This window comes from Schistocerca americana, chromosome 6 (genome assembly GCF_021461395.2).
Source record: "Schistocerca americana isolate TAMUIC-IGC-003095 chromosome 6, iqSchAmer2.1, whole genome shotgun sequence".
Taxonomy (NCBI): Eukaryota; Metazoa; Arthropoda; class Insecta; order Orthoptera; family Acrididae; genus Schistocerca; species Schistocerca americana.
Window position 1 is genome coordinate 580,774,628 of NC_060124.1, and position 12,565 is coordinate 580,787,192.

General features: G+C 37.2%; 1 protein-coding gene across 1 annotated transcript in view; it reads left to right on the forward strand.

Annotated features, from left to right (window-relative positions):
- LOC124619593 (serine/threonine-protein phosphatase 2A 65 kDa regulatory subunit A alpha isoform) overlaps nt 1-12,565 on the forward strand; it is a 112,005-nt gene that overhangs the window by 84,103 nt on the left and 15,337 nt on the right. Inside the window, exons 8-11 of the mRNA XM_047146094.1 lie at nt 4,872-5,037; nt 9,668-9,822; nt 9,903-10,045; nt 11,520-11,620. Of these exons, the coding sequence (XP_047002050.1) occupies nt 4,872-5,037; nt 9,668-9,822; nt 9,903-10,045; nt 11,520-11,620 (565 nt within the window). The remainder of the gene's footprint in view (nt 1-4,871; nt 5,038-9,667; nt 9,823-9,902; nt 10,046-11,519; nt 11,621-12,565) is intronic.

Below are 12,565 nucleotides of genomic sequence, written 5' to 3' on the forward strand. Positions count from 1 at the left end.
TGAGTAGTCCCCGCCCGGAGATCCGAATGGGGGACTATTTTACCTCCGGAATATTTTACCCAAGAGGACGCCATCATCATGTAATCATACAGTAAAGCTGCATGCCCTCGGGAAAAATTACGGCTGTAGTTTCCCCTTGCTTTCAGCCGTTCGCAGTACCAGCACAGCAAGGCCGTTTTGGTTATTGTTACAAGGCCAGATCAGTCAATCATCCAGACTGTTGCCCTTGCAACTACTGAAAAGGCTGCTGCCCCTCTTCAGGAACCACACGTTTGTCTGGCCTCTCAACAGATACCCCTCCGTTGTGGTTGCACCTACGGTACGGCTATCTGTATCGCTGAGGCACGCAAGCCTCCCCACCAACGGCAAGGTCCATGGTTCATGGGGGGGTAGCATACTATTTTGTAAAAAAAAAATTGCAGTAACTTCGATTTGCTGGGAGCCGAAACAAGTTGTGTAAGCCTGTTAATCTCCCATTCCCACCCTGGAATCTATAGCAACTTAAATGTGGTGCTTAGGTCAATACCTGACAGCAAAGCTTAAATAACTGCAACTGAAACAAGCAGCGTTGATATTTAAATACAGTCCTAATTCTTATAAACTTGCCAGGAATACTTACGTATTTCCGAGATGTTGGTTGGGCTGGGACCTGACAGCACACTTAAATTTTAACCAAAGAATTCCTCTGCATCATATTCTAGAAAAGTATATCTCATTATGCTGCCAGGAATCTACATACAGGTAACATTGATGTTTTGATGTTAATGGGACACAGTTACCTTGCAAAGTAATCATTCATCGCCACCCATTGCCAACTGTTGTCCTGTTGTTTAAAAAAAATAGTTTGCAATGTAGCAAGTTTCGTGATTTGAAGTTCGGGATAATCATTCTTCTGGAAGACCTGGATATCAATTATTGATGTTTAAAAACTGTGGTAAAACTACTGCTTATGGCTGGTATATAACTCACCTTAGAGGAAAGAGTCGTCATTGTGATATACTGTTCCCACACTACCCCCACCCCCCTCACCCACCAAATATACTTTTGAACTAACAAACCAGATAGAAAAGGGTCACTAGAAGAAATTGGAACAAACTATAATTCTGGATTTTTGGTAAAAAGTGTGGATTACTAATGTGCTCATGAAATTTAAAACTTATGGAAGAGCAGGGTTTTCATGTTAATAGTCAGGACAATTAATATTAATGAAGTGTTTTAAAATTATATTCTTAAAAAGTAATTTCCTATCATTTACTTTTCTTGTAATTTGCACCATTTTTTAAGATTCGATAGATTCAGTTTTTGTTCCACAGACCCAAAAATGAGAATATCCTTGTGGGTGTGGAACATGTCAGCAAGTATAACTTATGTTTACAGTTGAATGTAATACTTACTACTTTGATCATTTGTCAGGAGATCGTCAAAATAGGTGAATACATTATTCTAAACTGGAGCTGCTAATATTTACAGAATTAATACACTGTCAGAATTAAACATAATTATGCACTTTTAATAAATTTATCAAGCAGAAAATACTCAATCTTGACTGTTGCGACAAAGTGCTGTCAAAACTGAAATCTAACAGACATTTTTACTTAAGCTGGTCTAATGGTCCCTGGTAAGATATTCACCTGTAGAGTAGGAGTTGCAAATCAAAATGTCTTTCAAACTCTGTTTAAGCTCTGATACACAGTTTTTAATGGTTGCTGGCAGTTTATTGAATATGTGTGTTCCTGAATGTTGGACCCCTTTTTGAACCAAAGAAAGTGATTTTAGGTCTTAATGTAGATTGTTCTTATTCTTAGTATTGGTACTATGTATTGAGCTATTGGTTGGGAATGGGGACATACTACTTACAACAAATTTCATTAAGGAATAAATATACTGAGAAACAGTGGTTAGAATCCACAGTTCCTAGAACAGGTATTTACATGATGATCTTTAATTTACACCACAAATGAGTCTTATTACATGCTTTTGCTCGCCAGAAACTTTTCGTCAGTTTGACAAGTTACCCCAGAGTGTGATCCCATCCGACATAACAGAATGAAAGTACGCAAGGTTTATATATATATATATATATATATATATATATATATATATATATATATATATATATATATATATATCCTACAGCGGACGTTCTCACTGCAAATACAGACTTGTTTAGGAGCTTCAGCAATTCTGTGGTGTGGCCTTCCCAACAGAATTTATTATCAAGTTGTAATCCCAGAAATTTAACACTGTCAACCGTTTTGATCTGTATGTCTTCATGTTATACACATGCTTGAAGAAAATGTCTTACACGTTGTGAACTGCATATAGGGCTCTTTTCAAAGTTCAGTGACAGTTAATTAGCTTCAAACCATTTATTACTGTCAGTGGTAATTTGATTAGCATCCATTTCTAAATCTGTACTCGACTTCCTATTTATTTCAATGTTTGTATAGATAATGGGAGGTATTGAATAGGATTGGGGAGAAGAGAAGTTTGTGGCACAACTTGACTAGAAGAAGGGATCGGTTGGTAGGACATGTCCTGAGGCATCAAGGGATCACCAATTTAGTATTGGAGGGCAGCGTGGAGGGTAAAAATCGTAGAGGGAGACCAAGAGATGATACACTAAGCAGATTCAGAAGGATGTAGGTTGCAGTAGGTACTGGGAGATGAAGCAGCTTGCACAGGATAGAGTAGCATGGAGAGCTGCATCAAACCAGTCTCAGGACTGAAGACAACAACAACAACAACAATAGATAAGACTTGAACCATTTTACAGCACTTCCTGTGACATAATAATACTCTTATTTACGTAAGAGAATGCCATGATTCACCCAGTCAAAGGCTTTTGACAGGTCATAGAAAATGCGAGTAGCCTGTAATTAGTTATCTAATGAATTAAGTACGTTCTCACTGTGCTTGTAAATAGATTTCTCTTTGTTGGAACCGCTAAGGAAGCTAAACTGTGACTTAGACAACATACAGGGTGTTTTGAAAAGGACTTTACAACTTTGAAAATTTATATAAATTAATTCACAATACCTACATTGATGATTGTAGAGTCAATTTGTAGGGAAATACATCAGTTTTGTCTCTCATATTTCACTTGTGCCAAATCGCACTGTAAGGAGCGCTATCTGCAGTTGTGTTAAAGATGGTTGTCTCACTGGACCGAAGCGTGCTAGCTGAGAGTTTTGGTTTGAAGAATCGAAGTCGGCAACAGCAGTTCAGTGTAATTTCCATACCCAGTACGCTAAAGATCCTCCTAGTAGGCCTAAAATTTATGAATGGTATAAATGTTTTGTATAAACATTGTGCTCGGTAAGACATGGGAAATAATCAGGCCATCCAAGCACATGCATGGCCCCCACATTCCCCAGACCTGACACCACTTGATTTTTTAATGAGGATTCTCAAGGATATCGCATTTGTACCTCCTGTGCCAGCTTCCCTACCTGAACTTAGTGCAAGAATATATGCTGCCATCGAGCAAGGTACACCTGCAATGCTACAGTGAGTTTGGGAAGAAATTGACATCCGGCGGTATATGCGCAGGATAACCAACAGAAGCCACATACAATATCTTTAGTTTTAGGTAAGAAGGTTCCCCTGCTCTGTATCTTCTTTCAATAAATTTGTTTGGATTTTAAAAATTGTAAAGTTCTGTTTGAAACACCCTGAATTATTTGCAGTCAGATGCATAAGAAGACACTAGAGCACAGCCTTTTCAAATATTTTTGAAAAAATGACAAACGTGAAATTGGTTGGTAGTTTGACAGTACCTCATTATTCCCCTTCTAGTAAAGAGGCTTAACTTCAGCGTATTTTAGCCAATCTGGAATTCTGTTGGTCAAGAGATTGATTACACAAGTAACTAAACTAGTCCCTTGATGCCTTAAAACTGGGGTTCACTGTATCTAATTTTGATTGTTAGCTGTGTGGTTGTCTATCTTTAAGTTGCTACATATGCATTTCTTGTGCATCTTACACCTGTTCATCCTATAAAATCATTTCAGTTCATCCATTGTGGATGATGAGCTGCAACTGTGTCACTGATTTGCAGCATTTCTGAAGAACGTGGTGGTGTATTTGAAAGTAATTGGTGTCTTACACACTTAAAAAGGTGTAAGATTGGCCACAACTAACCTGTTGAAAATTTGTAAATCACTAATCTTAAACAATTGCAGAACTGTTCAGGAAATTGTCTTGTAGTGATGATGCTGTTGCTGTGCCAGATTATCTTCATAAGCATTGGAAGTTGTTTATATTCACAAACTGTAACTGCATGAATAATCTGTCACCAATACATGAAAAGTTTTAAATGTGGTATAATTTGATTTTTCCCGGTATCTAAAAGTCAGAAATACGAGCTTTCTGTTAAGTTCAGTAAGTAACGCATGTCACCAAGAATAAGTATTTGAACAAATTTTTCATTGGGAAGAAATTTGTTAATGTATTAGCAATCCATATATTTCAGGGATTTTCTCTGGTGTAAATTGGAAAACAGCTATGAAAAAAGTGCATTGACATGTGAATACCTTTAAATAGTGTACTCAATTTGATTAGTAAAAGATTATGTATGTGTAGTCAGTATTTAAATTTCATCTTGAAATGTCACTTTCCATCATCTCTATTAGCCTATCTTGTTACAGACAAAATCTGAAATCGCACTTATTCTCTTTTGGGTGAACTTATTGAGTGACTGTGTAAACATACTGATCGTATATTTTTACTTATCTGTGTTTTACATGACTTACACAACTTATAACTGAATAGATAAGCTGCTACACTCTCCGTTTTCAGCACATGCACCTGAATTAATCTTTTCACTTTGTGATATGTGCGTGAGCTTAGAATTTTTTCTTTACTTGCAGCTGTCACAGTCTTTGCTACCAGCCATTGTTGAACTAGCAGAAGATTCTAAGTGGAGAGTGAGGCTGGCTATTATAGAATATATGCCTTTACTGGCTGGCCAACTAGGAGTGGAATTTTTTGATGAGAAACTGAATGCTTTATGCATGACCTGGCTTGTTGATCATGGTGAGTTTACACACAGTTTTCAGTAATTTCTTTGTTGACATACTTTGTGACAGGCAGTAGGTGCTGGATTTTAGTTGCACCACATTTTAGAATATAGTTAACTAATATGAATTCAAGACTTCTGGTCTTGTGTGAAGTTCTGTTTTTATTCTTCAGTTTAGTGGTGCAATGTAATGTCCCCCTTCTGCTTTTTGCACACTTTTCTCTTTGGTTTATTTTGATTATGCCAATTTTAATCTTATTGGATAATTTTTTCTTCACATAGTTTCCTTTCTTTGACATTTGTGCATTTTGGTTACTATACTATTACTGTCACACTTGTTCCCTGTTATCTTTGTTTTTATCAAAGCGAATGATTGTGTCCTTCCTTTTCAGTTCACATAGATAGAAATCTATTAGTGACAAACATCCTTCTCCTTCAGGAACAGAAACTATTTACAACTGATATTTTTTTTTTTTTTTTTTTTTTTTTTTTTTTTTTTTTTTTTTCCCACTGCATTTACAAATTAGGTTACAGTGGTGTAGTACCGAAAAATCTAGAATGGAAGTAACTAATCAGCTGCACTCTGATCTTTGGATTGAACCAGTCTTCTTCACAGTCTAGAGCGAGCTGAACTTGTGTCATATATTAGAACTAGTGTGTTCTTTTGTGTATATTCTGTACCATTTCAGCTATCCAAGCTTATTTTGAGGACTAACATGAAACTTTTATATGGATTGTCCCTTGAACAAGTGCAAACTCCACAGGCACTCCCCTTCTAATCTTACCTACAACATTTGTTAGGAGGCACATAGTAACAAATGAATTAATGACACAGTATGGTTGACTTCAGAAAGCAATCTACTTTCTTACAGTAAACATGCTGAATTTCGACTCCGTGATAGTTCCAACCAGACAGAAAGATTGATATGCTATAGTTACTTTTATCCATATTGCTTTTATTAGAGTTAACTATGAAGTTCATTCAAATGAAACCTGGTCAGTGCATCTACCTTTGCCTTACACATAAGGTGGCACCATGTAACTGTGGGTATGATGGTGCCATCTATTCATAGAGACTGCGCACCGTTTGATGGTGCTGAGCGCCAGTGTGGTTTCACTCTGAAAAGAAGGTGGTCACACAAGTTATCACCCACTACCGAATATGCAGGCGAGTAGTGATTCGATATTTGGCGGCAGAGGGAGTTGGAGGCCGTGAAATGTGTCGACGAATGAAGGCGAGTACAATCTGAGTCGTTCAAGTGCTGTGGAATGGCGCAAACGATTCCTTGAAGGGCGTCCATCACCGGAAGGGGATGCTCATCCTAGACAAGCTCATCATGTCATCACACCAGAAATAGTTGCGGAAGTGAATGCTTCAAGGTGAAATGCCCAGGCATGTTGTCGAATGGAGTTACCCCTGCATGATAATGCCTGCCCACACACAACTAATGTGGTGAAGACGACATTGCAGTAGTTTCTGTGGGAAACACTGGAAATCCACTGTACAGTCCCGACCTTTCACTGTGTGACTTTCATGTGTTTGCACCAAAACTAGGTATTAACACATTGATTCACAACAGACGACAAAGTGTATGTCTGGGACCTGGCCTGGATCCGACAGCAGCCTACTAGCTTCTTCAAGGATGGAATCGACCGGATAGTGTCGCAATAAGATAAGTGTGCCAACAGTTTTGGCAACTATTTTTGAGTATGTGTACTGTGTGTAACTACATTTTTGAGTTAATAAAATCATTACCATTACTTTACACTAGTGACCAGGTTTCATTTGAATACCCCTTATATATCTTATATTCAACCTACCATATTTACATCTTCCCAGAGAGAATCTTGTCATTTTATTAAACATACATACCTTCACTCTCCCTCCATGCCTGGCCCTGCCCTTCTCCGCATTGTTAATTATCTTTGAATGTGCTGAACTATGAAGTATTTTAGTACAGTGGTAAGGTCAGGCTTTGAGTTGTCAATGATGTTTGCACAAATTTGCAGTCGGTAATGCAGTACCTGGATTACATTGCCACACCATTTCAACTAATCACAAATGTTCGTCATAGCATATACTTCTTTAAACAGTGAGAGAAATTTCACAGGATACTAACTCTTCCAGCTGTGTTCAAGTGCTGGTAATAACCTACTGAGTGCTGTGTTGCCAGTTGGCTCACACAGTTTAGATTATTGTATGTTACACAGCTACAGTAAAAAAAAAATACAGTAGTTCAGCTCGGGCATATATTCTTGTTGCAATCCTTATATTAGAAAATAGAGATGTTTACATGACCATATTTAACTTATCCACCATTATCACTCACATAATGAGCTGTGATCATTTTAGAAGATGGAACCTCTGACGTTTGTTTTACAATATGTATTTAGATGATCAGAAAATCCAAAGTCTAGAAGTTGCTGAAACATATGGCAATGCAAGTCTTTGTTGGATTATACAGGGTGATCAGAAATTCTCTTTACAAACTTCTAGTACTTGTAGTGGGGGAGTGGGTACATATAAGTTTTGAATAGGAACCCACATCCGGAAAAGTCATCCAATGAAACTAGAGATTGACGAAGTTCCAGGCGCCAGCACCTGTGGATGTGTGTATATACAGCTGTTGATACAAACGTTGAAGGCTGGTGGAGGTAGGTGTCCCAGGTTCAGAAATGAATTAGTTGAAAGTTACAAGTGAAAATCATTCTGTTACCTCTGACAGTGGAATATGTGTACCAGTACTGTTGTTCCTAAGAATGTGGGGCATGCAACCTTCAGAGTTGATAGCACAGACGAAGACAAGAAAAAATGTCCAGTAAATGTGGGGTCTAAGGTGCATACCTCAAGAGCTGTGAGCACTTGTTAAATAGAGGAAATGTGTTTCATACTGGCAAAGATGAAGAAGTGCTCAAAGCTCCTCAGATATTCATTTTAGAACCCATGTTTCCTCGACATTTTTTCTTGTTTTGGTCCAAAATACCACCTCTGAATGTTGTCTATTCTACAGTTTTAGCAACTATAGTACCAGAACATACATTTCATCATCAGTGATATCAGAACGGTTTTCACTTTTACCTTTCTATCATTTGTTTCCGTTATGCTATTACCTCAAACTGATATGTTTATCCTTCTCCATTACCCTTGAAAGTTTGTAAAAATGTCACGGAATCACTTGCCTTTGGGTAACGGGGTCCCGGGTTCGATTCACAGCCGGATTGGGGATTTTTCTCTGCCCGGGGACTGCGTGTTTGTGTTGTCCTCATCAGCATAATCATTCATGTCCATGGCTAATTTGGATTATTTAAAAATTGGACTGTGTAAAAATTGGGACTTTGTACGGACACTGATTGTGCAGTCGAGTGCCCCACAAACCAATCATCATCAACGGAATCATTTTGTATATACATACATTTAAAGGTGCCAGTAGTGTTACACTTTAGTGCTCTGTAAGGTCATTGGATGATGTTTCTGGACATGGGTTCCTATTCAAAATATTATGTACTTACTCCCATCTACAAGTCCTAGAAGTTCGTAATGGGAATTTCCAAGCACTGTGTACAGAGAAAAAAAGTCAGAAAATACTGCAAGGTATGTTGAAGATAGGTGAGGTGTTACTGGGTTTGGAGGGAGGCACAAGAATTTAAACTTTGTGATAAATCTTATAAACTGCCAATCAATGGATAAAATCAGATCAACAAATGTATTAATTATTGATTAATGACTTTTCAATTTTGTCATGAACAACACAGTACTAAAAGTAAATTTGTTGCCTTTGGAACAGACAGTTTGCTTTGGCAAAGGAGCAGTAAATTTTCAAGCTTGACAGATGTACTTCTCAAAAGTAACAAGAGGATTAGTTTCGTACTTATAAAAATTGGAAAGAAATTAGTTTGTGTGATTGTGTAAGGCAGTACACGTAATATCAGTCGGGTATAATAAGATGTCTTTATCATGTGATTCAGGTAAATCATATTTGTGTTAGGAAAGTAGTGAGGGAAGCATTTCCCAGAAGATCAGCTAGACAAACATATAAATTAATTGCAATATCTTAAGGTAGGGAAATAGCAAGTGCAAAGAAATTGTGGTTTAGGAAATAAAAATGTGTCAGATAACAACAACAAAAGGATTTAAAGTAAAGTGTCCAAGTGGGTGTTATGAGCAAAAAGCTTGTTGCGCAACATGTTCCCATTCGTTACTTCAGAGGTGTAATTCCAGTGGATGAAAGGGGGCTGCTGCTTCTATCTCCATCGACATACAGTGAGTGCTATTGGCACGAGACATCAGCAGTAGAGATTCTTGGTACTTTAATTCTTACCAACAGCTCATTATAGGTCATGTGCAACTACTACTCAGTATTTACATTCACATCAGTTGGTCGAAATACAGTAATTTTGGAGATCGGGATGATTCCTGAATGTGTGGTATATTTTCTGTAGAATTTCTTGTAGAATAAAAATGTTAAGTTCATTTAGTATTTCATGTTAACTATGTGGTTTTCTCTTCTTTGCAAGTATTTAGATCTTATTGAGTATTTATTATGAGAGTATATACTGGTGAAGTTGTTCTATGTCTGAGAAATTGATACTAAAGCAATTTAATCATTCTCTTTTCTTTATTTGTCTGTTTTGTGTGGTTTGTTGCAGTTTATGCTATAAGAGAAGCAGCCACTTTGAATTTAAAGAAACTTGTGGAAAGATTTGGCCCAGAATGGGCACAAAACACAGTCATTCCAAAGGTTGTAGCTATGTCACGAGACCAGAATTATTTACACCGTATGACTTGCTTGTTCTGTGTAAATGTAAGTATTAAATATACGTTATTTGTCTAATGCTCCCAGTTTGGAGTGCTTAAACCATGTTTTTTTTATTTTGGTTATAGGTTTTGGCTGAAGCGTGTGGTGGGGAGATCACAGCGAAATTAATGTTGCCAACTGTATTAGCAATGGCAAATGATAATGTTGCAAATGTAAGATTTAATGTTGCAAAAACTTTGCAGAAGATAAGCCCAGTATTGGATCCAAGGTTTGTACTAATTTTTGTCATTGTGCTACAGTTCTCCAGGGCAATGTTTTGTGTGCATATGGCACCAAACATATACTAGGTGTGTATAAATTAAATTATGACTGTACACCTTGCAAAAATGTAAACAATCAATAAATTTGTTGACACTTAATCCAATATCGTGGACTTCTTTCGTGGCACCCACTATGGCTAAACTGGGATGAGTGGTTCTCTCAACAATATTCATCTTATTCACTGTATCCAAAGCAGAGTGCCGAGGCTGGTGAAGAATTGTGAGAGTGAAGAACAGCAGGGGGGGAACGTAACAATATAGAGACAGAGAAACATCAATTAAAGTCATGGGTAGTGCACAGTGGGGGAGGGGGGAGGTGTAACTGGAGAGGTGCACATTCTACCGAGCATAGAACAAAATTTGACTGGTGGAAATGGTGGCAGCACAGGCACTAGTTAAGTTGAGACTTAAAATTGACCCAACAGCACATCCTTTAGGCTTATAATTCTAACTTGAACATTTCAGAGACACTGGTGATTGTGGTGAGGATTCTGTTTCTATGGGTATGGAAGTAGCACTCTGTGCAACAGTATAATAAACATTACCATTGATCACAGTTTCAGTACTGATTAAAAAGTGTTGCAGTGCATGCTGCATGGCATTTAGTCAATATAGATGGCTGTTTTTGTCCATTTGCTTTTCCCACGTTCAACTAACCACATTTCTCTCCAATCTTCGCTTTGTGTTTGTATGTGTGTTACTGTAATCTCCACTGTTTTCTCAATTATCTCCCTGGAAGTCTTATCTTTATATTCCTGGACACAGCATGCTGCTATTTCCTTTGAATCTTTACCTCTCACTAGTGCTTGTTGCTCCCTAATAACGTACATCAACTATCGCCTGACAAGCCTTCATCTCAAGGCAAATGCTGTGTTCTGAAGAAAGTGAGGTAAACTACTAAAAACCAGAAGTTAGGATTATAGGACTGAATAATGTGTTGTTGTGTCAATTTTAAATCTCAATCCGACGAGTTCCTGTTTTGCCACCACTCCTACTCTTCAGATTTTATGTTTGTAGACCTAAGTACATACCATATTTATGTGCCTACCTACCAGTCCTTTGTATGAACAGTGAATGGTCCTTAGTCATAGTATTGTGTGTATTCCACCCAGAGCTTTCTGTGAAGGAACACATAGCTGAAAATGACAAACTACACTGAAAAATTACGGGAATTCTTTCTTTATTAAGTTGTCTAAATTTGTATGGTATAAAAACTGTTATATGTTGCTTCAAATTTTTCTGAGAGAACCATTTTAGTAGTAGTAGTAGTAGTAGTAGTAGTAGTAGTAGTAACAGCAGAGCAGCAGCATTTTCTTACTGGGATAATGAAATAAGGTGAAGCTATGTTCTATTTATTCATATAAGAGTTACTGTAACACTGTGTCTGCTTAAAATTACATAATATTAAATGTTTTGTTACAGTGTTATTCAGACACAGGTTAAACCAGTACTGGATAAGCTTCATGTCGATAGTGATGTGGATGTAAAATATTTTGCTTCGGAAGCTATTGCAAGTATTGCAGGTAAAATCATTTCCTGTTTGTTTTATAATGATAATAAATTATCTAAGATATCAAGAATTTGTAACAGGAATGGGATGATGAGCAGCAAGACTGTCTTAATGAAACCAAATAAAATTTCATAGATCAATGGCAAGCTTAATTCGTAACAATGCAAGATTGTCCTCAAAGGCAATTGACAAATATCACTTCAAGTCTTAGAGGAATGGAAGCTTGTGGGATTTGTCACATATTTAATGGAGAGATAGAAGAAAAACAGATAATTGTTCTCAGTAATTGTAAAAATAATACTGTATATAAGTCAGTGTTGCACATGTGCTAAGATACCTGGGAACTTCAGTGTGTGAAATAGTTGCCCATAGTATGCCAGGGAACCCTGTTGGTGGAGTTTACTGTAGCTCTTTCGAGTGGATTCACTTCCATGATGACAGTTACGTAGTCATGACATTATGATAGTGAAAAGAATGTCTTTATTTGTTAAATAAGAGCTCATCTACCATTGGTTATCCACATTCAGAAATTCCACACTTAGTTATTGTGAAACACAAATAAGGTAGGTTATGTTCATAAAAGAAACTGCCATTAAATATTTGCTATTACTTGTAGATGTTTCAATTCCTCTAATCATGATGCAATTACATTCCATGTACAGTTCAGAGAATGGCTGAGTTTTTGTTAAGACTGATTTCATTTAATATAACGTGTTGTTAATTTAATTTAACTTTGCCCACTTATTAATGCAAAGCCTCATTTCTTTAGAATGTGATTTCATCTCCTGGTTTCTCCACACAATTGTTTATCTTTTAACCATGAAAAGAGAGAATCTGTTTGGTATTACATACCTTGTTCTGAAACATCAATAGTTACCTGTGGAGCGTTTGAGGTTCCTCCAACTACTTTAGGACTTCGTTAATGTTGAACGTGTACCATGAAATACCACTGTGAACA